General features: G+C 54.3%; 3 protein-coding genes and 1 long non-coding RNA gene across 13 annotated transcripts in view; 2 read left to right on the top strand and 2 right to left on the bottom strand.

The window, feature by feature from the left end:
* The first annotated feature begins 613 nt into the window (after positions 1-613).
* ANKRD39 (ankyrin repeat domain 39) lies at positions 614-7,851 on the top strand. Of its 4 annotated transcripts, XR_809571.4 has the most exons (5): positions 614-740; positions 1,748-1,851; positions 2,618-2,821; positions 5,091-5,246; positions 6,718-6,804. XR_809571.4 is itself a non-coding variant. In NM_001075471.2 (4 exon segments), coding segments are annotated over 4 exon segments (552 nt in total). In that variant the 5' UTR covers positions 614-640; the 3' UTR covers positions 6,862-7,851.
* On the bottom strand, positions 3,175-6,144 carry LOC112448737 (uncharacterized). Its single transcript, XR_003037078.2, has 2 exons — positions 6,055-6,144; positions 3,175-5,299 (listed from the first exon to the last, which is right to left on the bottom strand). It is a non-coding gene; the product is annotated as an uncharacterized lncRNA (long non-coding RNA).
* A 705-nt stretch (positions 7,852-8,556) lies between the features above and the next one.
* ANKRD23 (ankyrin repeat domain 23) lies at positions 8,557-15,936 on the top strand. Of its 3 annotated transcripts, XM_005212392.5 has the most exons (10): positions 10,097-10,150; positions 11,190-11,297; positions 11,526-11,672; positions 11,850-11,978; positions 13,215-13,340; positions 13,496-13,594; positions 13,681-13,779; positions 13,877-13,975; positions 14,127-14,225; positions 14,304-15,936. In XM_005212392.5, the coding sequence occupies exons 1-10, from the start codon at positions 10,127-10,129 to the stop codon at positions 14,397-14,399; spliced, it is 1,026 nt and encodes a 341-aa protein (XP_005212449.3). In that variant the 5' UTR covers positions 10,097-10,126; the 3' UTR covers positions 14,400-15,936. The 3 variants fall into 3 exon arrangements, with proteins under 3 accessions (XP_059747618.1, XP_005212449.3, XP_002691183.5); XM_059891635.1 differs by lacking the exons at positions 10,097-10,150; positions 11,190-11,297 and adding an exon at positions 8,557-8,738; XM_002691137.7 differs by lacking the exon at positions 11,190-11,297.
* A 2,899-nt stretch (positions 15,937-18,835) lies between these two features.
* CNNM3 (cyclin and CBS domain divalent metal cation transport mediator 3) overlaps positions 18,836-21,774 on the bottom strand; it is a 33,502-nt gene continuing 30,563 nt past the window's right edge. For 2 of the 5 annotated variants that reach the window (XM_024999282.2, XM_005212390.5), the window contains exons 8-9: positions 21,635-21,733; positions 18,836-21,121 (exon numbers count right to left, since the gene is read on the bottom strand). In XM_024999282.2, the coding sequence (XP_024855050.1) occupies positions 21,684-21,733 (50 nt within the window). In that variant the 3' untranslated portion in view covers positions 18,836-21,121; positions 21,635-21,683. The remainder of the gene's footprint in view (positions 21,122-21,634; positions 21,734-21,774) is intronic. The other 3 variants (XM_024999280.2, XM_005212389.5, XR_003037076.2) reach the window with 2 other exon arrangements.

Here is a 21,774-nt window from a genome sequence, read left to right as displayed (position 1 = left end):
GATTCAGTAAATTAGGTGTCCACTGCGGAGTGACGGTTCCAGTTTCTTTTCCCTGCCCCCCGAGCCGCTACCCCGGGCCTACTTGAAGGTGGTTTCAGGAGCCAATACAAGTTCTGACCATCTGCCTCCCATGGCGTTCCAAGAAGTGGGCAGCAGAAGGAAGTGGGCAGAAGAGGAAGGAGGGGGTCTTGGCCTTTCAACTGGTCACTGCGCGGCCGTAAGGACCCATCAATCTGAGCCCGAGATGGTGGGGGAAATAGGTGGGGAAGGGCCTTGGGGCCCGCCTGGTGACCCCTGACCCTGGGGATCCCGGTGGGACCAGGAGAACCTGGAGAGGGGCACATACAAGGCCGGCTGCCCTCCCCAAGCGTCGGTCCTGCGTCTCAGCGGGCGCGCCCGGGCCTCCGCTTAGCCTGGGATGCCCTCTCGTGGCCGCTTCGGGCCGGCGCGGCACAGCGCCGCAGGTCCCGCCCTGCCGTCGCGATTGGCTCCCGGGCCCAGACTCAGACGCTTGATTGGTCGGCCCCGTGGTTCGTGCGGACGCCGAATGGTCAGACCGGGCGGTACGCCGAGACCGCGCCCAGGCTGGCCCGTGGCGGTGCCCGCGCCCGGCAGCCGGTGGGCGGGCGCTGAGAGCGACATGGCGGCGCCGCGGCCCTGCGCGGATGGCCCCTGCTGCTCCCACCCCAGCGCGGCGCCCGGCATGCAGCAGACGCTGGACGAGATGGACTTCGAGAGGGGTGAGGGGGCGCGCGGCTCTGCCGGCCCGGCGCCTCCCGGCGTCCGCAGGCCCCCGGGGCCAAGGAGGTGGCCGTGAACCGGGATCCCTGGAGCGAAGCGGCCGGGGTGGGGGTGGGAGCGGGTCTGGTCGGAGCGCGGGCCGGCTGTGGGCTCGCAGCTCCCGCGTAATGAGAGCCCGCCGGGGACCTGGCGCGCGCTTGGCAATAGAAACGCCGGCTCGTCTGCAGGTCGAGAAACAGGCATTGGCTTCGGTAACTTTCCGCAGTGGTGCGGCGGGATCCGACTCTCCACCTGGTGCGACCCCGGGACACCCAGGCCCGCTCCGGGGTCTGAGAGGGACCGGGCGGCAGAGTCTGCTTCCAGGGTATTGCACCCACCCCGAGGGTATGGAGCTTCAGACCAGGGGGCTGCGCTGTTCCGGGCTGTTTGTCGGCACTGCAGGTGTCATCCTTACGTGTGCGTCAAGCGGGGTAACTCCTTTGCCCCAGATTGTCCATGGTGCCCGCAGCTGTGTGCGCAGAGCCTTGCTCTGTCTGGTTCCCCAGCACCCGCACGGCCTGCCACCTTTGACCCCGACTCTGCTCAGGCCTTCCAGCCAGAGTCCCTGAGATGTGTGTAGGGTTCCGAGGACTCTGAGGATTCCACAGATTAGATGTCTGCTCACCACTTTGCCTGTGGTTTTCACTTGGGGCTGACACCTGACAGTGTTCGGTTGTGACTGTATATTCAAGCATCTTAAATAGTACTTTATCCAACACTGGTGTGTTTGAAGTGGGGAAGAAGGGAAGTTGTGTCTGGCCAGTCTCCTGTCCTGGTTAGACACGCCCCTGGTCTGTCTTGCTCCAGCGCCCCTCAGTGCACAGCTCAGAGGAGGTGCTCAGTTCACATTTGTTGAGCAGACGAATTCCCATTTGGTAGATGAGAAGACTGAGGTCGAGAGGTAAAGGAAGTGCTAGAAGCCCCCAGTCCGTGAACATTATTCAGTGCTTGGGTTCTGCCTCTGCAGGAATCTGGTCAGCAGCCCTGAACGGAGACCTGGGCCGAGTGAAGTATTTAATCCAAAAGGCAGTGGACCCCAGCCAGCCTGACTCCGCAGGCTACACGGCTCTAGTGAGTTGGGGAGGAGCCTCAGCTCTGGGTTCCTGTTCTCTGGGCGGGGATGGTGTTTGCCTTCTGTCTTCTCCCACTCTTTCTTCTCTCCCAGCAGGGTTTCTGTTTAAGCATCTTATGACCCTGGTTTTTTTTTAATTAGCCGAGGTGCTTTTCACTGATTGTTTAACATCATTTTCATAACGGTAAAGAATCCACCTGCCAATGCAGGAGACGTGAGAGACCTGTGTTCCATCCCTGGGTCGGGAAGATCCCTTGGAGAAGGGAATGGCAACCCACTCCAGTATTCTTGCCTGGAAAATCCCATGGATAGAGGAGCCTCTTGGGTTACAGTCCATAGGGTCGCAAAGAGTCAGACACAACTGAGCGCCTAACACTTTCACTCTTCACTTTCATAATGATGCTGTGAGATAGGAGTGGTAATTACTGAGACTCCCCAGCAACCCAGTGGTTAAGATTTCACCTTCCCATGCAGGAGCACGGGTTCTACCCCTGATTGGGGAACCAAGATCCCACATTCCTGGGAACTGCTGAGCCCGAGTGCCTCAAGGAAAGATTCCGCATGCCGCGACTAAGACCTGACACACCCCAAAATAAACAAACATATTTTTAAAAGGAATGGTTATTATTCCCACTTTCCAGTGGCTGAATCTGAAGCTAGGCATGCAGGCTCGCCCTGGTCACCCAGCTGCCAGAGGGGGCTCCGGCCGCCGCTGTGGCCCTCGCCCAGGGTTCTGCCTCCTGACCCCGGCTCTGTTCACCGCAGCACTACGCCAGCCGCAATGGGCACTACGCCGTGTGCCAGTTCCTGCTGGAGAGTGGGGCCAAGTGTGACGCCCAGACCCACGGGGGAGCCACCGCCCTGCACCGCGCCAGCTACTGCGGGCACACGGACATTGCCCGGCTCCTGCTCTCGCACGGCTCCAACCCCAGGCTGGTGGACGCCGACGGCATGACCAGTCTGCACAAGGTGCGTGGCCGCTCAGAAGTCTCACAGGCCGCGAGAACCTGTCTCTTGTCATGGTAAAACCTAGAACATGGGAACTCTCCGGCTGTCCAGTGTTCAGGACGTGGCACTCTCACTGCTTGGGCCCAGGCTCCATCCCTGGTCAGAGAACTAAGACCTCACAGGCCACACGGCACAGCCAAAAATAAAAAAGGTATAACATGTTCATGGCAGGAAACATGGGGAGAACAGCAAAGCGTAAAGTAGAAAATTGGAATCATTTGTAATCTCAGTGCTCGCCTATCATCACTTGAGGATTAACATATAATTTTCCAGCCAGTTTCCTGTGCACGTAAATTAGTACAAAACATAAGGTGTCATTTTCTTTCTTTTAGTGATGCATCCTCAATGCTTTTTTCACGTAGGTTTTGAAACTTGTACCTACCCTTGCCTGTCCTTCTAGTCCACTTTCCACACTGTGACCAGAGTGATCATTTAATTAAAAGTTTTCTGCCTAGAAACACGTACCCACAGTGAACAGCTTGAGGAGCACAGAATACCTGCTCTGGACACAAATTTCGCTCCCCGGCCCCCTTCCCAGCAGCTCAGTCTTCTGGGTCACTTTATTGACTGGGGGGATTTTCTGCAGAAATTAACACCTGTGGCTGGCGATTTTTCTTTTGGCCAAAAATTAATTCTGTTATTTCACCAACACTTTGCAAGTTATTGGGCTTCCCAGGTGGGGCAGTGGTCAAGAATTCGTCTGCCAAGGCAAGAGATGTGGGTTTGGTCCTGGATCGGGAAGATTCCCCTGGAGGAGAAAATGACAACCCACGCCAGTATTCTTGTCTGGGAAATCCCGTGGACAGAGGAGCCTGGCGGCCCACAGTCCATGGCGTTGCACAGAGTCGGATGTGACTGAGCACACGCGTTGTGGGTTATTACATTCAGCAGTTACCACCGGACACACCTGTAAAGGCTTCTGATTTTTGTGACACGTTGTCTTCAGTCCACTTTGCTGTAGAAGCAAAGGAGCATTCTGTCTTTTTGTTGGTCTAACATTCGTATCGTCTGAATCAGAACTTTATTCTGGAGAACTAGCATCTTCTTAGACACTAGCATATGTGTCACTTGGAGGATTGGAGAAAGTATCTTCATAAAATTCACCAAAAAATTCTTCACTCAAAATTTCTCGATGCATCATTTTTGAAAATTTTACATTTATAGCATATACAGCGTTGGGACAGGAACCTAATGGAGCAAAATGTAAATGATGCCGACGGTTATGTTATATAATGAACCCTGATCAGTTTTAACTCCAGCAGTGCACAATGAGTTAACTGTATCACTGTCTGAAAACGTATTGATATGTCTCTGGTCAGTCATGTGTTAGGGCGTCCCCTTTTGCCAATTTCTTGTTTATCTTTGAAAGGCAGTTGATGCGTCTGTAAGGCCTGTGTGTATAATCTGATCCTCTCTTAGCCCACTTGATCTTCTCCCAGAGCCATGGTTTAAAGCGCAGTTCAGACCACACCATGCCTTCGAGTCTTCTGAAGGCTTGCTTCTACCAAGTCCTTAAGCTGGTTAACAGGCCTTTGGGGTTGGCCCCTGCCTGCCTGTCGGCTTGTCCTGAGCTCCTTCCCGGCCCCTTGCCTGTTATGCTCAGGCCCCGCTTGTTGTCTTCAGTTTCTTTCTTTCTTTTTCTTTTAAGTAATTGTATTTATTTGGTTATTTTTGGCTGTGCTGTGTGGGCTTTTCTCTAGTTGCAGCAAGCAGGAGCTCCTCTTCATTGTAGTGAGCGGCTTCTCATTGCAGTGGCTTCTCTAGTTCTGGAAGACAGGCTGTAGAGATGTAGGCTTCGGTGGTTGCCGCTCCCAGCTTCAGACCACAGCTCCAGTCATGGGCCACGGGCTTAGTTGCTCCTCGGCATCTGGGATCTTCCCAGATGAACCCGTGTCTCCTGTGTTGGCAGCAGATTGTTTACCACTGAGTCACCAGGGAAGCCCCCGTCTCCCGTCTCTAGAACCCACTTCTGTATCCCTTGCAAGCCACAGGCAGCGGCTCCTGCTGTCCGGAGGCCTCTCCTCTCCCTTTGCCCTCTGGCTTGTGTCTGTTCTTTCTGGACCATCACACGCTCAGAGACCTTCCTCTTCCTTGCGGAGGGCAGCTCCCCCACCCGGATGCCCAGAGCACCCTGCACCTGCCTCCTGCCTCCTCCCTCTTGGAGCCCCCTCTCCATGATCTCTGCCTCTCTCACTGGGGCGGCTGGAGTTGGCCTTGTTTCCTCTTGCAGCCGGAGCACCAGGCTCAGATGCTGAGAGACCAGCTGGGGGCCCTTTTGTGTGGAGACCCTTGCCGGTTGGAGAGGCAGATTGCTCATTTCCCAGTGGTCTGAACCGGTGTTGCTCGAGTGTTTCACCACCACAGCGCCTGCGATGAGTGTTGACAGGTAGGACACTCCCGGGGACAGACCAGCTGCTTTCACCCACGGCTTGCAGCATTCTCGAGAAATTCAGAGAGCAAGTACGTGTGAGGAATCTGAATCACCCGGCCCTTCCTTCCAGCCTCCCTCCCTCCCTCCCTCCCTCCCTCCCTTCTGCAAATGTTGGCACCTTGGTTTTTTTTTTTTGCTAAAAATTACTTGGAATTCATCTCACAACTGCTCATAACTCACCTGCCTGAATTGAAGCAATAATATTCAGAACCCTGGGTCTGTCCTCATCAAGATATTTATGCCTAGTAAAGATTTAGATTGAAATTTGAGATGCTGTTGGGTACTAATATTTGATATCCTTCAGGAGCCCTTGTCTGTTGGAAGAAGCGGGGAATAGAGTGATATAGCTATTGAGAGCTCGAACTTTGGGGTCAGACAGACCTGACTTAGAATTCCCCAGGCTGCTACGCTAGCTCTGTGACCTTGGACAAGTTACTCAATTTTTATAAGCCTCAGTTTCTTCATCTATAAAATAGAAACAATAGTATTTCTTACCTCTGATGGTTATTGGAGACATTGAGTAAGATAATCTGTGTAAGTCACCTAACTCTGTTCTTTTTTGGAGGATGTGGGTTAGAATTAACATCTGAACTGTTTATCTCAGAGGGAGGAGGAGAAACCTGGGTAGTAGACCTATTTCTCTCTGCTCATCTGAAAGTTCCCCAGGACAAGGGCCATGTCTGATGTTCTTGTGCCCATGGTGCCCCCTCTAGACAATACACATGTTTGTATAGATGCTGTTCTTTATTTTTTTTAATCTTACCATTTTTGGCGTGTGCTGGGTCTTTGTTGCTGTGTATGGGCTTTCTCTAGTTGTAGCGAGTGGAGGCTACTCTAGTGCGGTGCACAGGCTTCTCGTTGCAGAGCGTGGCTCTAGGTATGTGGGCTCAGTTGTCCTGTGGCATGTGGGATATCCTGGACCAGGGATTAAGCCTGTGTCCCCTGCATTGGCGGGCAGATTCTCAGCCACTGGACCACTGAGGTTGTGGTCCACTGTACTTGTTCTTTCTTTTTTCCCCTCTTTGGCTGCACCTGGCAGCATGTAGGATCTTGGTTCCTTGCCAGATCCCTGTGGCACGTGGAATTTTTCTGGACCAGGGATTGAACCTGCACCCTCTGCAGTGTAAGTGCAGAGTCTTAACCACTGGATGCCAGGGACGTCCTCTGTACTTGTCGTTAATGTGCAGGCTTCAGCAAAGAAGCATGGCCCCTGAGCAAAGGGCGCAGGAGGGAAAGCTCAAGCCGACTGCCCGAGCGGCACCAGGGCGCCCCACCGCCCTGCACACGCATCATTGGCCAGAGTCAAGGGAAATCTGCTCAGCCAGCCAGCAAGACCTGTTTTAGGACCTAAAGAGCCCCAGACGTAGAGCAAGAAAGAGCGGGGCGCAGTGGGGTTCAGCTTTTGATCGGGCTCCTCTCCCCGCAGGCTGCCGAGAAGGGTCACGTGGACATCTGCTCCCTCCTGCTGCAGCACAGCCCAGCCCTGAAGGCCGTGCGGGACCGGAAGTCCCGGCTCGCCTGCGACCTGCTGCCTGGCAACAGCGACCTGCGGGACCTGCTGGCCAGCTGAGTCGCCGCCTCCTGTCTCAGCAGCGCACTGAGGACTCGGACAGCTCTCCCAGCCCCCGCCTGGACAGCACCTGAGCCGCAGGGTGAGAGCCTGAGGCCGAAGGACCGGCAGAGCCACGTTCTGACCCCTCGAAGCGAGGGAATTCAGCTTGCGGGGGCTGCCAGGGTTGTCGCCTGGACAGATGATCGTATTCTAAATTAGCTCGTGTGGAAACATCTATCCATTTAGAAAAAATAAAGTTACAGCCTTACCTCATCCCCTGCACAAAAATAAATTTGGAGTTAAGACCCAAATCTGAAAATATAAATCTATGTAAGCATGAGAAGAAGCTATGGAATACGGGACACATGAACAGCTGCTTTGTAGCCAGGCGACCTCGGTACAAGTCACGGTACCTGCTGTATCCCGTGTCTCCATCGCTCAGGTAGGAGTGACTGTGGTGGGGTCCCTGTGGGGATGAGACAAGTGAAGATCTGAGGAGCACTGAGGGGGCGCCCAGAGCCTTGCAGACAGCATTTGAGCTCCCACCTCCCGAAAACCTGACCCGCACCTGCATCTATACCATAATTCCATTCATGTTAACTGTCTGAGAGACTGCTGCTGCTAAGTTGCTTCAGTCGTGTCCGACTCTGTGCGACCCCAGAGACGGCAGCCCACCGGGCTCCCCCGTCCCTGGGATTCTCCAGGCAAGAACACTGGAGTGGGTTGCCATTTCCTTCTCCAACGCATGAAAGTGAAAAGTGAAAGTGAAGTCGCTCAGTCCTGTCCGACCCTCAGCAACCCCATGGACTGCAGCGCACCAGGCTCCTCCATCCATGGGGTTTTCCAGGCAAGAGCGCTGGAGTGGGGTGCCATCGCCTTCTCCGTCTGAGACTACAAGGTGCTGTTGTTTTATGTTGCATTCATTGCTAATTGCCAGTGAGGTTGAATGCCTGTCTTCTGTGACCTGTTCAAACTTAAATTTTAAAATTAAAAAAATTTTTTCCTGGATTCATAGGAGTCACTTATGTATTTTGGACATTGATCCTTTGTTTTGTATATGTATATCCATATATATCTTTTTCATGCTGTCTCTTGTCTTAACTGTGTTCGTTGTTACCTGTTTATGAAAATTGGTACAGTGGATGGCAGTTTGGCAATATCTACTAAAATTTAAGTGAGCAAGACCAATACTTCTAGTTTCTCTGTAGCTCCCTAGAGAAATATCCATGTATACAAAGTTATCGTGTGTGTGTGTGTGATCTTAGTTCCCTCGCCCGGGATGGAACCTGTGTACTCTGCATTGGAAGCAGAGTCTTAACCGCAAGTCCCCAAAGATGTTTATTTACAGATGCATTTACAAAGATGTGCACCGGAGCATGGGGTGAAATGTTTTAAAAAAGAAGAAAAAAAGTAGAGCTAAACCCAGTGCTCCCAACAGGGGGACAAGTAAGACTCCGGTCTTGGAGCCACATGGGCAGAGTTGAGGTTCCCAGCCATGAGTGCAGCCTGTGCTGACCTGGAGAGAGTGCTGAGTCGTGACCACAGTAGAGTAGGTAGAGCCACATAGGAACTCAAACACGCTCACACACACTCAGGAGGAGGTGTGTGAAATTGCACCCACTGTTTCCCCAGGTGGGGGTCCTGAGCAAGATTTGCTATGTGTGGACTTATTTATAAGAGGTAATTTTTTTCTTCGATAAAGTAATACCAACGATAAGTTAATACTAGTTAGCTCCATGTGAGTACCAACGGTCTTCCGCTGAGCATTTCAGATACAGCGTCGATATCCTCACCCTGGGATGTTGGAGGAGAGGAGTCGTGGTGTCGGTGGCGGGCAGTGGAGTCCGAGTTCAAATCCTGCTTATTTTTGTCGGTTTCACCTCACTCTCCTCCAGGTAACTCTTCCCTTCCTCAGGACCACAGGCCAAAAGTCACCTTTGAGAAAAACACCCTGGGCCGTAAGCACAGAAGAGTTGCTCTAAAAAGCCCTGGGCTCCCCAGGTCTGGGAGCTCAGAGCCAACTGCAGTTGGGCCCTCGGCGGCCCTGGACCCACGGCTCTCCCTCCCCCGCCACCCGTCCTGCTCATCTCTGCTCATATGGCTTCCAGGCCGAATCTTACCAGCTATCAGGTTTCCTTTCAAAGGTCAAGGCAGAAATTCAAGGCACAGCTGGGTGGAAGGCATGCTTGGTGTCTTGGGGAGAATCAGGAAGGTTGACCAGTAGCTGCAGATGAATCGCTTTGCAACTGGGTTAATGGTTAACGTTTGTTCTTAGACCTGGAGCGCATCTGAACCTCACCTTGCTGGGGAAGGATGTGCCCCTGACCCGGCAGGGCATCTGGCTGGGGACCTGCATGTGAGCCATGGAAGTCTCTTCCAGAGGCGTGAGGTGCCAGTGACAGACTGGGCTTGGCTCCTGAGGTGGCCTAGCTTAGGACGTTGACCTTGACCATTGGAGTGGTGAGGGGGCAGGGGGTTGCCTGGGGAAGGAAACCAGTGGGAGCAGCCAGGTTTCAGGCTGGAAACTGGCCGAGAGGTGGGAAGTCACTTGGTTTCTTCCTGTAGGAGCCAGGGAGCTTCCTGAGGCAGAAATCAGCCTCTTCGGTCTCTCCCTTGGAGGTCCACTTCAGGATTCTGGCCTCCTATTGCCAGGGTAGTTGCGCCGTCTCCCAGGGTCTCCCTCCACAGCAACACGGAGGCTCACACTTCTTTTTCTCCATGGTGTCTACACTTGGGAGCATGTATGTGTGCTAAGTCGCTTCAGTTGTGTCCGACTCTGCAACCCCATGGGCCGTAGCCTGCCAGGCTCCTCTGTCCTTGGGATTCTCCAGGCCAAGAAAACTGGAGTAGGTTGCCATGCCCTCCTCCAAGGGATCTTCCTGACCCAGGGTTCAAACCAGCATCTTCTGCATTGGCAGGCAGATTCTTTACCACTAGCGCTGCCTGAGAAGCCCACACTCGGGAGAATGGGAGATATTTCCCCTTGAACCTGGGCTGGTGGCCCCGCGTCCAGGATGTGTGTTGATTGGTTGAAGCACCTCTGAGTAGGTGCAGGATGGGGGTGTCTGAGGATGCAGCTGACTCAGCTGAGAACAGCTCTTTCTCCTGCCTGCACAGGCTAAGTGCCCGAGGCAGTATTTTGGTGAGAGTTACAGAGCCACAGAGTTATCTGGCCTGGGCCCAGGCCTCTGCCTTGCCCTCCCCCTGCCCCCCGGCTGGCTCTACTATAAAAGGGTTGAGCTGCTCGGCTCCTCTCACTGAGGGCCTGAAGAGTGGGGGGACCATGAACTTCAGCATCCAGCAGTTGGTGAGGACTTGGGGCAGGGGCTGGGCAGTGGTTTGGGCACCCCGGGACTGTCTCAGCAGAACGAGGGTGTTGGGCAGCTGCTTCGTGCAGCCTCTGGAGGTTTGAGGAGTAGAAACATGTGGTTCCGTTCTGGTCGGTCTGCCCAGGTCTCACTGGAGGGGCTAGGGAGCGAGAGAGGGAGGAGACAGGAAGGGGCCAGGCAATGGTCAACAAGAAATTCCTTGAGTTCAGTGGGTTCTGCCCTTGACTATGATGGCAGAAGAGGATTGGGAAGTGGCATGTTACCCCGGGAGACACGAGTATGGCCCAGGTGCTGGCTGAGCTCGGTTGTGTTGCTGGTCGTTGCTGGGGAAACGGTCTGGAGGGTCTGACCGCCTTGCCTGGGGAAGAGGAGAAGGTGCTTGCGTTCCCTGGGCAGAGAGAGAAGCAGGGACGCCGGTGACGCTTCAGGCTGTCTGTTGCAGGAGGCCAGGCATGGAGGCCGCAGGGGTCACTTTGTGCCCCCAGCCCCACTGCCAGCCAGTTCAGCCTGTGCTGGGAGGCGGGTTGCAGGGCCCAGGAACTGTCTGATTGCCTGAGTTCACTTTAGAAGGCAATTGAATAGTTCCATGTGGCTGGAAGCCATGACCTCTGCCATCCTATCGTCCCAGCCTCTTCTCTCTCCTCAATTTGCTTCCTCCTGGGTGCCGCCGGCTTCTGAATCCTGGGGGCAGGGGCCAGGGGAGGGAGAAAATGGTTCGCTGTACAATGGGCTCCACCCTAAGCGCAGCCCCAGTAACTCATTTCATCTTCGGCACCGGGAGGAAAGAGCTAGCTTCCCAAAGAGCCAGTGAATGTGGGGATTTCGCATTTTACCCAGGAGCATCTCCGCAGTCCCCCTACCCCCTGCCCCCACCTGGGGTCAGGTGGCAGTGTGGCGTGATCTGGTAGGAATGTTAAGGACAGCCACCCACGAGGGAGGCCCTGAGCTCACCTGGATGCGGCCCAGCAGTATAAATAGATGCGGTGTCAGGCGCCTGCTGCTGGGTTCTGCTGACAGGACAGAGTGGGCAGCAGCCAGCTGCCCTCCTGGGTCTCAGACGATGCTGTAGGTGGTGAGAGCCAACAAGGAGCGGGTGGACCGCCACGGCACTCTGCACAGGTCCAGGTAGGCTCATTGATCTTGCATGTCAGCTCCTGGCAGGACCCCGTCTAGCACAATTGTGTTTGCTAAGTTTTGTCACTTAGTCGTGTCTGACTTTGCGACCCCATGGGCTGCAGCCCACCAGGCTCCCCTGTGCATGGAATTCTTCAGGCAAGAAGACTGGAGTGGGTAGCCATTGCCTTAGGGCTCCTCCTAATTTTCCTGAGTCTTTGTCCTCATCTGTTCCTACAGGTAAGTGGAGAGAGAGTTGAAAGGACGAAATTGGAATGTGGACATGGAGTTCCTGATCCTGGAGGGGGCCTTCGCAGCTGGAGGCTGGGGCCCCAGGAGGCCGAGGCCCGGGAGAGGCAGAAACTGGACGAGGAGAAGAGGAGGAGAGTGAGTGGCCAGAGGTGGCGGCCCGGGGGGCTGGGTGCGGGCAGGCTGAGCGGCGGGGCTCAGGGGCTGATGGCCTGGGTGGGCACTCCTGCTGCCTAAAGACGAGGGTGAGACCAACCAAGAGATGCCCCAGGGCTCCAGCGGCTGACGGCTGGCATGGTCCTGTTTCTGCCACAGCTTGAAAGATTTAACAGTTCCAGAACTAACTTGGAGAACCTGGCTGATTTGGAAAAGTTGGTTCAAAGACGGAAAGAAAAGCGACTGAAACGCAGGGTCCCCCCCAAGGCACCCCAGCCTGAGGTCAAGGTGAGCGAGGGTGCCACACCCGGGCTGGAGTTCATGAGCTGGAGCCTCCTGTCCCCATGAAAGACCTGGGGAGGAGCTGCCCAGCCCCCACCTGGAGACCCCTTTGCCACCGGTGTCAGTCTGCCTCGGCTGCTGGCAGAACAAAGTACCACAAGCTGGGGGCTTAGACAGCAGCTGTGTATGTACGGTCTGCTCAGAGGCTGGCAGTCCGAGATCAAGGGTTCATCTCTGATCAGGGCTGGTTCATCCCGAGGCTCTGGGGGGTGGATCTGCCCATGCCTCTCCCCGGCGTAGGGGTTGGTGGTAATCTGCTGTCATTTCCTTGGCTTGTGGATGCGTTGCTCCAGTCTCTGCTCTGAGCTCACACAGTCCACAAGGCATTCCATGTGTGCATGCCTGTATCCAAATGTCCCCTTTCAGTAAGGACTTGTCATATTGGAACAGGGCCCACCTACTCCAGGATGACCTCATCTTAAACAATTACAGCTACAGTGACCCCATTTCCAAGTAAGGTCATGCTCAGAGTGCTGGGGTTAGGACCTTAACCTATGAGCTTGGAGGAGACACAGCTCAATCCATAACCCCACCCCATACCTGTTCAGTCAGTCTTCTGAGGGCAGGATTGTGTTTTTAAAGTTTATACTTATTTACGTAATTGGCTGTGTGGGGTCTCAATTGCCTCATTCTGGATCTTTGGTTGCAGCGCATGGACTCCCTAGTTGTGGCTTTCGGACTCCAAAGTGCACACGCTCTGTAGTTTTGATGTGTGGGTTTAGCTGCTCCGTGGCATATGGGATCTTAGTTCCCTCATCAGGGGTGGAACCCTTGTCCCCTGCATTGCAAGGGAGATTCTCAACCATTGGACCACCAGAGAAGTCCCTGGGGGCAGGTTTTTTTAATCTGTTGTTTGTATAAGCTGATAGTGCGCTGGTCCTCAGCCGGCTCTCTGGTTAGGCTGGTGAGGCCGTGCATCCCAACAGCCTCTCGAGTGAGTGGGCCTTGTCCTTGAACTTAACTGGCTTTCCTGGTGGCTCAGATGGTAAAGAATCTGCCTGCAATGCAGGAGACCAGGGTTCAATCCCTTGGTCAGGAAGATCCCTTGGAGTAGGAAATGACAACCCACTCCAGTATTCTTGCCTGCAGAAAACCCAAGGACAGAAGAGCCTGACGGCTGTAGTCCACGGGGTCACAATGAGTCAGACATAACTGAGCGACTAACACTTGGAATTTACTCAGCCGCAGCCACAGGCCCAGCTGGAACCCGTGGGCCTGGAGGTGTTCCTGAAGGCAGCTGCTGAGAACCAGGAGGCCTTGATTGACAAGTACCTGGCAGACGGAGGGGACCCCAATGCCCATGACAAGGTATCGAGGGTGGTGCAGGCATGGTGAATGCCTCGGAAACCACAGGGCTTTTGCTCCATGGGGCTCAAGTCCCATGGTGCCTCCTGAGTGGGGAGGGAGTGGGACCGCCAAGGGTGGCCAAGCTTCCTGCACCTGACCTCCCACACTCTCCCCAGCTGCACCGCACGGCCTTGCACTGGGCCTGTCTGAAGGGTCACTGTGAGCTTGTGAACAAGCTGCTGGAGGCAGGTGCGGCCGTGGACACTCGGGACTTGGTGAGACTCAGGAAGGGCCACCCCCACGGCAAGCCTCCCACTGGCTTCCCCCAACATCAGGGTGAGTTGGGTGCTTCTGTTTGCAGCTGGACAGGACCCCAGTGTTCTGGGCCTGCCGCAGAGGGCACCTGGACATCCTCAAACAGCTGCTAAACTGGGGCGCCCAGGTCAACGCCCGAGACAAGGTGAGGGCACAGGCCGGGGGAAGCCCGATGCTCTTTGGGGTCGGGACACAGCCGTGCCAGCCTGTGATGACATTGCCGCCCCTCGCTGCTCCCTCAGATCTGGAGCACACCCCTGCACGTGGCCGTGCGCACGGGACACTGCGACTGCCTGGATCACCTCATCGCCTGTGGGGCCCGCATCGACGCGCAGGACAAGGTCAGCGTCTGGTCACCAGAGGCTGGGGATGCTCACCCCCGCGGCCGGGGACTGAGGGAGCCCTAGCTCAGCCATGCGTGGCGCCTGCTGACCTGCCTGCCCCTCCCGGGGAGCGGGGCTGCGGAGGATGACACCCCATCCCTCTCGACAGGAAGGTGACACGGCTCTGCACGAGGCGGTGCGGCACGGGCGCTACAGAGCCATGAAGCTGCTGCTGCTCTACGGAGCTGGGCTGGGCGTGCACAACGCGGTGAGTGCCGGCGGGCGGCTGGGCGGGGCGGGCGGCTCAGGGACGAGACTGGGCACTGAGCCAGCGCCCTCCTTCCAGGCTTCAGTGACCCCAGTGCAGCTGGCCCGGGACTGGCAGAGGGGCATTCAGGAAGCACTGCAGGCCCATGTCAGGCATACCCGGACCCGGTGCTGACGACCTGCGGGCCACTCACAGCCTCATTCCAGCCCCATCACCCCACGCCCTCCCCGTGGTCCTTCCTTGGTACACCCCCACCCCAGCCTGACCCCTCGTCTCCAGGCAGCCCTGTCAGACAGGGCCACTCCGAGAGGGGGACAGGTAGGAAAGCCTTCCTACCTGCAGTCTGGGGCTGAGCCGTGCCCAGCAGGGCGCAAGCTGGGGGCCGAAGCAGAGGACCCGGGTATGCAGGGCAGGAAACTGGGTCCAGTCGAGGGGCAGCAGGGGGCTGGCGCCAGGATGGAACGGGAAGGGAGCGAGCCCCAGGCTTCCAGGGCCAGTGCAGGATACAGCTCCTCAGTGTCCACCAGGCCTGCGGCCAGGAGATGACCCAGCTCAGCCCTCCACGAGGGCCCACCTGCCGTCAGGGGGTGACATGTCGCATGGCCACCGCCATCCAGGCCACACAGGTGCCCTTGGGCACAGGTTTCTCCAGGGGCCTCAGTTCCTATCAGCAGCAACCCTGATAGCGTCCGGAGTGGCTCCAGATGCTTCAGCCTTGAGGCTCTGAGCTGGGTCTGCTGTCTGGAGGGGGCTGCTCAGCGGGTCTGAGCCCCCCAGTACAGAAGGCCAGCCCCAGCCCGGTTGCCTCAGCAGCCCCAGGGCTGACGAGCTGGAGCTAACGTTTACCCCAGGGAAGCCTTGTGCTCTCGGTCAGGCCCGCCTGCCGCACTCGTCCGCCAGCTGGCAGCTCCTTGCAGAGAAGTGCCCAGGTGCTGGGGGTTGCTTGTGGCCCACTCAGCTTCTGGGGCGGTGGCCCGTAACCCTGCTCTGCCCTGGGCGCGGATGCCCCCTGGCCCGAGCGCGGCACCGTGGCCTGGCCCCTGTGGCCACGCCACTTCGCCCTCCTTCAGGGCAGGACGTGGAGGGCTCTGAGCTCGCCTGCTCCTTCCCCTTCTCCCCTGATGAGGTGGCTGAAGGCACAGCCTTTGCACACTCCCCAAAGCTTCCTCTCACCATCCTTCCCTGCACACTCCCCAAAGCTTCCTCTCACCATCCTTCCCGGGTCACGCCATGCACATGCAGACTTGTACCTCTCCGGCTGGCGGGGCTGGGTCCTTTAATGCCAGAAACCAGAAAGCAAACCTTTGAGAACAACTTTGCCCCAAATGGAGAACCACAGGCAGAGCGATGGGCTCCGGGACGGAGGTCAGCCTCCCTCACGTAAGGAACCTGGGCTGATAGCCACTCTGCAGCAGTTATTTTTCGTCTCAATGGCCGCCTTCTCAGGCCGAGGACAAGGCAATTTCTACTCGGTGCAAAAGCTGGCAAGAGCTCCGAAGGACGGCCGCACGCCTTCCCCTCACACGGGCAGCTCCTGCCCTATTGTGACAAAGCCCCCCGTTCACTCAGACATGGGGGCCACAGGTGAACAGGTGGTCAAGTCCACGGAGAAGACAACTTCCCATCTAGAAAATGGGGACACTTAAGTGACAGAAATACCTTTTTATACGCATCACTATTTTTTGTTCATTAAAACTGGTTGATTATCCACCATGGCCTGGTTGTCTGTTCTGGGCCAGAAGGGCCAGTTCCACTGGCTCTGGGCTTCGTCTTCCTCAGCAGCAAACCCCAGGCCTGATCACCGTGCTGGCCTTAGAGCAAGACCAGCCCCTGAAAGCAGAGCAGGCAGGCAGGGCAGTGTTTCTCAGCTAGGCTGCCTGTTAGAATGAGGAGGAAAGATTTCAAAAATCCTCATGTTGGGTTTCCCTGGTGGCTCAGGAGTTAAGAATCCACCTGCCAACACAGGCAACAAGGGTTCAATCCCTGGTCCAGGAGGATCCCACATGCAGAGCAACTAAGCCTGTGAGCCACAACCATTGGGCCTGCGCTCTAGAGCCTGGGAGCCACCACTACTGAAGCCCACAGGCCTACCGTCTGCGCTCAGCACCACGAGAAGCCACAGCTAGGATGGCGCCACTCACAGCTAGAGGAAAACCAGCGCAGCAACGCAGGTTCAGCACAGTCAAAAAAATTAATTTGAAAAAATCCTGACGTTCAGGGAATTCTGAAAATCCCCTGGTGGTCCCGTGCTTCCACTGCAGGGGGGCAGGGGTTCAGTCGCTAGTCAGGGAACTAAGATCCGGCATGCCGTATGGCCAAAAGGTTAAAACATCACAAAGCCTTGATGTCCAGCCTGAGTAAATCAGAACCCCAAGGTGGGCCCAGGAATAAGCATTTTTATACAGTTGACATGCCTGTCTATGAAGGTGATCCTAAGGAATCTTCTTTTCAAAAAAAATGAAAACAGCACCTAGAATGCTCTCAGGATACAAAACCCTTTTCTATATACTAGTGATGATTCTGAACACTAAAGCACACAGTAGTACTTACGATTTGCTAAAAAGGAAACCCACTTAGGTGTGAGTCTTACAAAACGTGTAAGGGCCTGCAGGCTGAAAACTACACAGTGCTGATGAATGAAATCAAATTTAAATAGATGGAGAAATACGCACGGATTGAAAGTTATAATAAAGATGTCAGTGCCACCTGAATTGATACACAGGTTTAACCAGTTCCTGATAAAATCCCAGCAAAGTTTTTTTTTTTTTTTTTTTGTAGATTAGACAAGTTATTTGAAAATTTAAAACATACAACTCTGGAGAAGAACAAAATGGGAGAAATCAGTCTACTGATTTCAGGGAACTACTAAATAGCTCCTAGGTGGTGCTAGTGGTAAAGAACCTGCCTGCCAATGCAGGAGACAGTTAAGAAATGTGGGCTTGATCCCTGTGTCAGGAAGATCCCTTGGTGGAAGGCATAGCAACCCACTCCAGTGTTCTTGCCTGGAGAATCCCATGGACAGAGGAGCCTGGTGGGCTACAGTCCATGAGGTCGCAGAGTGGGGACACGACTGAAGTCACTCAGCAGCACTCAGTAATCAAGACAGGGTGGTACCAATGGAGAGAGACACATCAGTCAGTGGAGCAGAAGAGATGACCCAGAAATAGATTAATATGCCAAAAGATCCAAAAGTTATTCACTGGAGGAAAGATATGCTTTACAACAAATGGTACTTAAGATAATGGACATCTATAGGCAAAAAAAGAAAAAACACCCTTTATTCAAAATGGATCACAAAGGGCTTCCCTGGCGGCTCAGTGGTGAAGAACCCACCTGCCAATGTACAAGACACGGGCTCGATCCCTGGTCTGGGAGGATCCCACATACCATGAACAGTTAAGCCCATGAGCCACAACCACTGTGCCTGAGCTCCACAACAAGAGCAGCCACCCCAACAAGCCTGCACACTGCATGAAGAGCAGCCCCGTTCTCGGCAACAAGCCCGCACACTGCATGAAGAGCAGCCCCGTTCTCAGCAACAAGCCTGCACACTGCCACGAAGAGCAGCCCCGTTCTCGGCAACAAGCCTGCACACCGCCATGAAGAGCAGCCCCGTTCTCGGCAACAAGCCCACACACTGCATGAAGAGCAGCCCCGTTCTCGGCAACAAGCCTGCACACTGCCACGAAGAGCAGCCCCGTTCTCGGCAACAAGCCTGCACACTGCCACGAAGAGCAGCCCCGTTCTTGGCAACAAGCCTGCACACTGCCACGAAGAGCAGCCCCGTTCTTGGCAACCGGAGAAAAGCCCGAGCAGCAAAGACCAAGCACAGCCAAAAACAAATGATTAAGAAAAAAAAAAATCACAAACTTAAATGCAATGAAAAACTATAAACACTTTATAAAAACAATCTTCACAATCAAGTCTAAATTAAAAAAAAAAAAAAAAAAAAACTAGGTAAAGATTTCTTAGGTGGTTTAGGCGCTGAATCATGTCTGACTCTTGCGACCCCATGGACTGTAGCCCGCCAGGCTCCTCTGTCAATGGGATTCTCCAGGCAAGAACACTGGAGTGGGCTGCCATTTCATGATACCAAAAGCATGATCCATAAAAAATGAGTAAAATGGAGTTCATCAAAATCTATTTCTGCTATATAAAAAATCCCGTTAAGATAAAAAAAATAAGCTACAGACTGGGAGAAAATATTTGCAAACCAAAAACCCAATCAAGCCTAGTAATTCTCAAAACTCAGCAGTAAAAGAACCAAACAATCTAACTGGAAAATGGACGAAAGACAAACAGACTTTTCACAAAGTGAAGTAAGCACATGAAAAAATACACGTTATGGAAATGCAAATAAAGTCCACAACGAGACAGCACTACACACTTACCAGGAGGGCTAAAATACTTGACAGCACCAAGTCCTGGGGAGGACATGGAAAAACTCAACACATTGCTGGTGGGAATGTAAAGTTGTACAGGTGCTCTGAAAAGGTTTGGCAGTTTCTTTTAAAACCTAAATATGCAATAACCATACAGACGTAGCAACTGCATGCCTAATCATTTACCTCAGGGAAAAGAAAACCAATGTTTGCGTCAAGAACCTGTGATGAATGTTCATAGCAGCTTTATTTGGAATAGCCAAAAACTGGAAACCACCCAGATGTCCTTAGACAGGACAGTGAGCCTGTGGTAGAATACCACACAGCAATCACAAAGCAACGATTGACTGACACGTGCAGGAGCCTGGAGGAGACTCCAGGACAATGTGCCAAGTGAGAAAAGCCAGTCCCAACACTTACATACCGTAGGATCCCATTTATACAACATTCTTGAAATGACAAAATTACAGAGATGATGTACAGATTAGTGGTTGCCAGGGATTGGGGATAGTGGCCAGAGGGGGTGGGTGTGGCGTTAAGAGCGTCCGTTGTCCGTTGTGGGGAGATCCTAGTGAGAACAGTTCTGCATCTAGACTGAAGTGGTGGTTACACAGACCTACATGTGATAAGATGCTACAGAACTACATACCCACATTGCACCAGAGGCAGATTCCTGGTTTTCATACTGTAGTCTAACTATGCAAGACAGTGTCGTCATGGAGGAAAACTGGAGGAAGGCTACATGGGATCTCTATCTTTGCAAGTTCCTATGAATCTGTCATTATTTCAAAGTAGAAAGTTACAGGAGAAAATAGGGGAAAAGGCAAGAGCTCTAAATGCAACTTGGTGTCCTGGGCTGGGTCCTGCAACAGAAAAGGACATTATGGAAAATTAGATAAAAGCCTAAGTGAAGTCTGTAATTTAGTTAATAGTTTTGTACCAATGTTAATTTTTTAATTTTGATAAGTGCACCAAGGTTATAGAAGATGTTAACATTCAGGTAAGCAGGCATGATCTGTGAATATAAAATAATTTTACAGAATAAAATCCTGATGCCTGGACTGAGTAAATCAGAACCCCTGGGTGGGTGGGCTGGGGGGAGCGGCCCAGGGAGCAGTATATTTGACTTGCCATGTGATTCCAACGTGCAGCCAAGGTTAACAAACACTCTTCTGCAGAGAGAAAAAATTTTCAAGTATCTATTTCCCACCTGGGTTTGCTCTTGGGAGAGAATTCCTTGAGAAGAGTTTCTAAGTGAGCATGCCACTGTTTTTGGCCTTCACGCCCACTGATCCTGGATAAGGACCCAAATGCCACTGAGAAAGGTTCCAGAAATCCTCCTGCCTCCCTCCCCGGGGTCCCCATGATGCCCCAGTTTCTGCGCAGCTAAAGCACCATGGAAGGTGGATGTAGGTAACCGGAAGACGACAAAAACGCCTTCTTGTTCCCACTTCTCTAAAGCCCCAGAGAGCTGGAACGGGAATGAAGCCAAGAGCTTAAAATGTTTCAGAGCTCTAAGAAAAACTTGTGATGTCACCTTTTTTCCCGAGAAAGGTGATGGGGGTCTACCTGGGCCACACCCAGCCCTGCCTCCCTTGCTGCTCTCTAGGCGCCTTCTAGCCACACAGCACCTCGGGGGCCACCGGCGACCCACTCGGATCCGACGACAGCGGACCAGGCGCATCACAGCAGCCCTTCCCCTCACCTGTGACCTCCCTCTTCTTAACACGTGGAAAACGACAATACTGTTAGTGGTCACTGAGCCAGGCAGGTGGAGGCGCGGCAGGAAGGAGGGGCTCCTGAACCCCCCAGGGGCCAGTGTGCTCGCTCTGGGCTTGGGACAGGGCAGGAAAAGCCACCTCCATGGGAGGCAGCGGGCCTGGAGGGACACAGCTGCTTCCAGGTTTGGCACGTGGGACAGGCCAGGTGCGTGCTCCGAAGCATAGTGTCATAAGGGAAGCCAACAAGGTGGTTGTGGCCAAGGCCATGGATGTGAACCCCCAGCCCACAATGGTGCTCTTGGTTTGCTCAAGAAATGCTGCCAGCAGCAGAAGGTTGGCAAATAAAGCAGAGAGAGTACAGGTCACGGCCACAGGAAGGCAGTTACCGCGCTCACATCATGGCTTGGCCGGAAGAGGTATAAATACACTGTCACAGGGAGGCTGGCCCTGGGGACTGGAGATGACGCTGTTCCTTTCATTCCATTCGGAAGCAGACTTGGAGGGCTGGCCCCCACTGACCCCATGTTCTAGGGGTGGGGGCGCAGAACCTGCTGAAGGCTCCTGGCACTGATGTCTGGTTCGGAGGACAGCCAGGACCTGCATGTACAAGGCCATCTAAAACGTGGCCTGCAGGGGACGGGATGGGCTGGCAGGAAGCTGCTTTCCGGCTTGCTCCAGTTCCCCACGTGCTTGTCTGTTCCCCAGACCTGGGGCTGCCTGACAAGCAGCTAAACTCCTGGGTTCCGCCCGGGGCTCTCCTCGGCTGGGAGGCCGGGTCTGCTGTGGTTGGATCCTAGAGAGGAGAGGAGAGTCAGCGTTAGAGCATCAATCAAGGGAGTGGGTCCTATGAAATCAGGTGTAAATCCTCTTTAGGAAGGGAGTGGACGGGTGAGGCAGGGGAGCCTCAGGCCTCTTCGGGAGGCACTGAGGCAGAGCCGGGAGGATTTAGTTAGGAAAATGGTCAGCCTGGTCAGCCTCATGAGAGAAAACCACTGTGAGGACAGAGGCCATCACCGAGAGGCAGGGGAGGCAGGGCTGCTGCCCACAGGAGGCCAAGGCCACGCGGCCAGGCGGGAGACACCTGCCCTTGACAGCACACCTGGCGCCAGCAGGAATGGTCACTGCCAGGCCTCCTGCCTTCTAGGAAAATGACCCGAGAAGCAGCAACAAGGGACAGGAAGTGCCACTCATCCCTCACGGAGGAGAGCCTCCCTTCTGGGGGGAGAGGTCTGCAGGGCCCCGCCAGCAGCTAACAGGCTGGGGAAGGGAAGCAAAGAGGAGGTAAAGTAAAAGGAGAGATATTTACCTGGGGTGTTGTCTTAAACAAAAAATGCTCACTAGTCCACAGTCAATTATCAACTGCAGTTTCCAAATGTGCCAAAGAGGGAAAGGTCTACCGGGAAGGCTAGAGAGAGAGCAGAGGAAGAGGTGGGGAGGAGGGGAGAG

Source organism: Bos taurus, chromosome 11 (assembly GCF_002263795.3).
Source record: "Bos taurus isolate L1 Dominette 01449 registration number 42190680 breed Hereford chromosome 11, ARS-UCD2.0, whole genome shotgun sequence".
Lineage (NCBI taxonomy): Eukaryota > Metazoa > Chordata > Mammalia > Artiodactyla > Bovidae > Bos > Bos taurus.
This window is presented reverse-complemented; position numbering and strand designations above follow the sequence as displayed.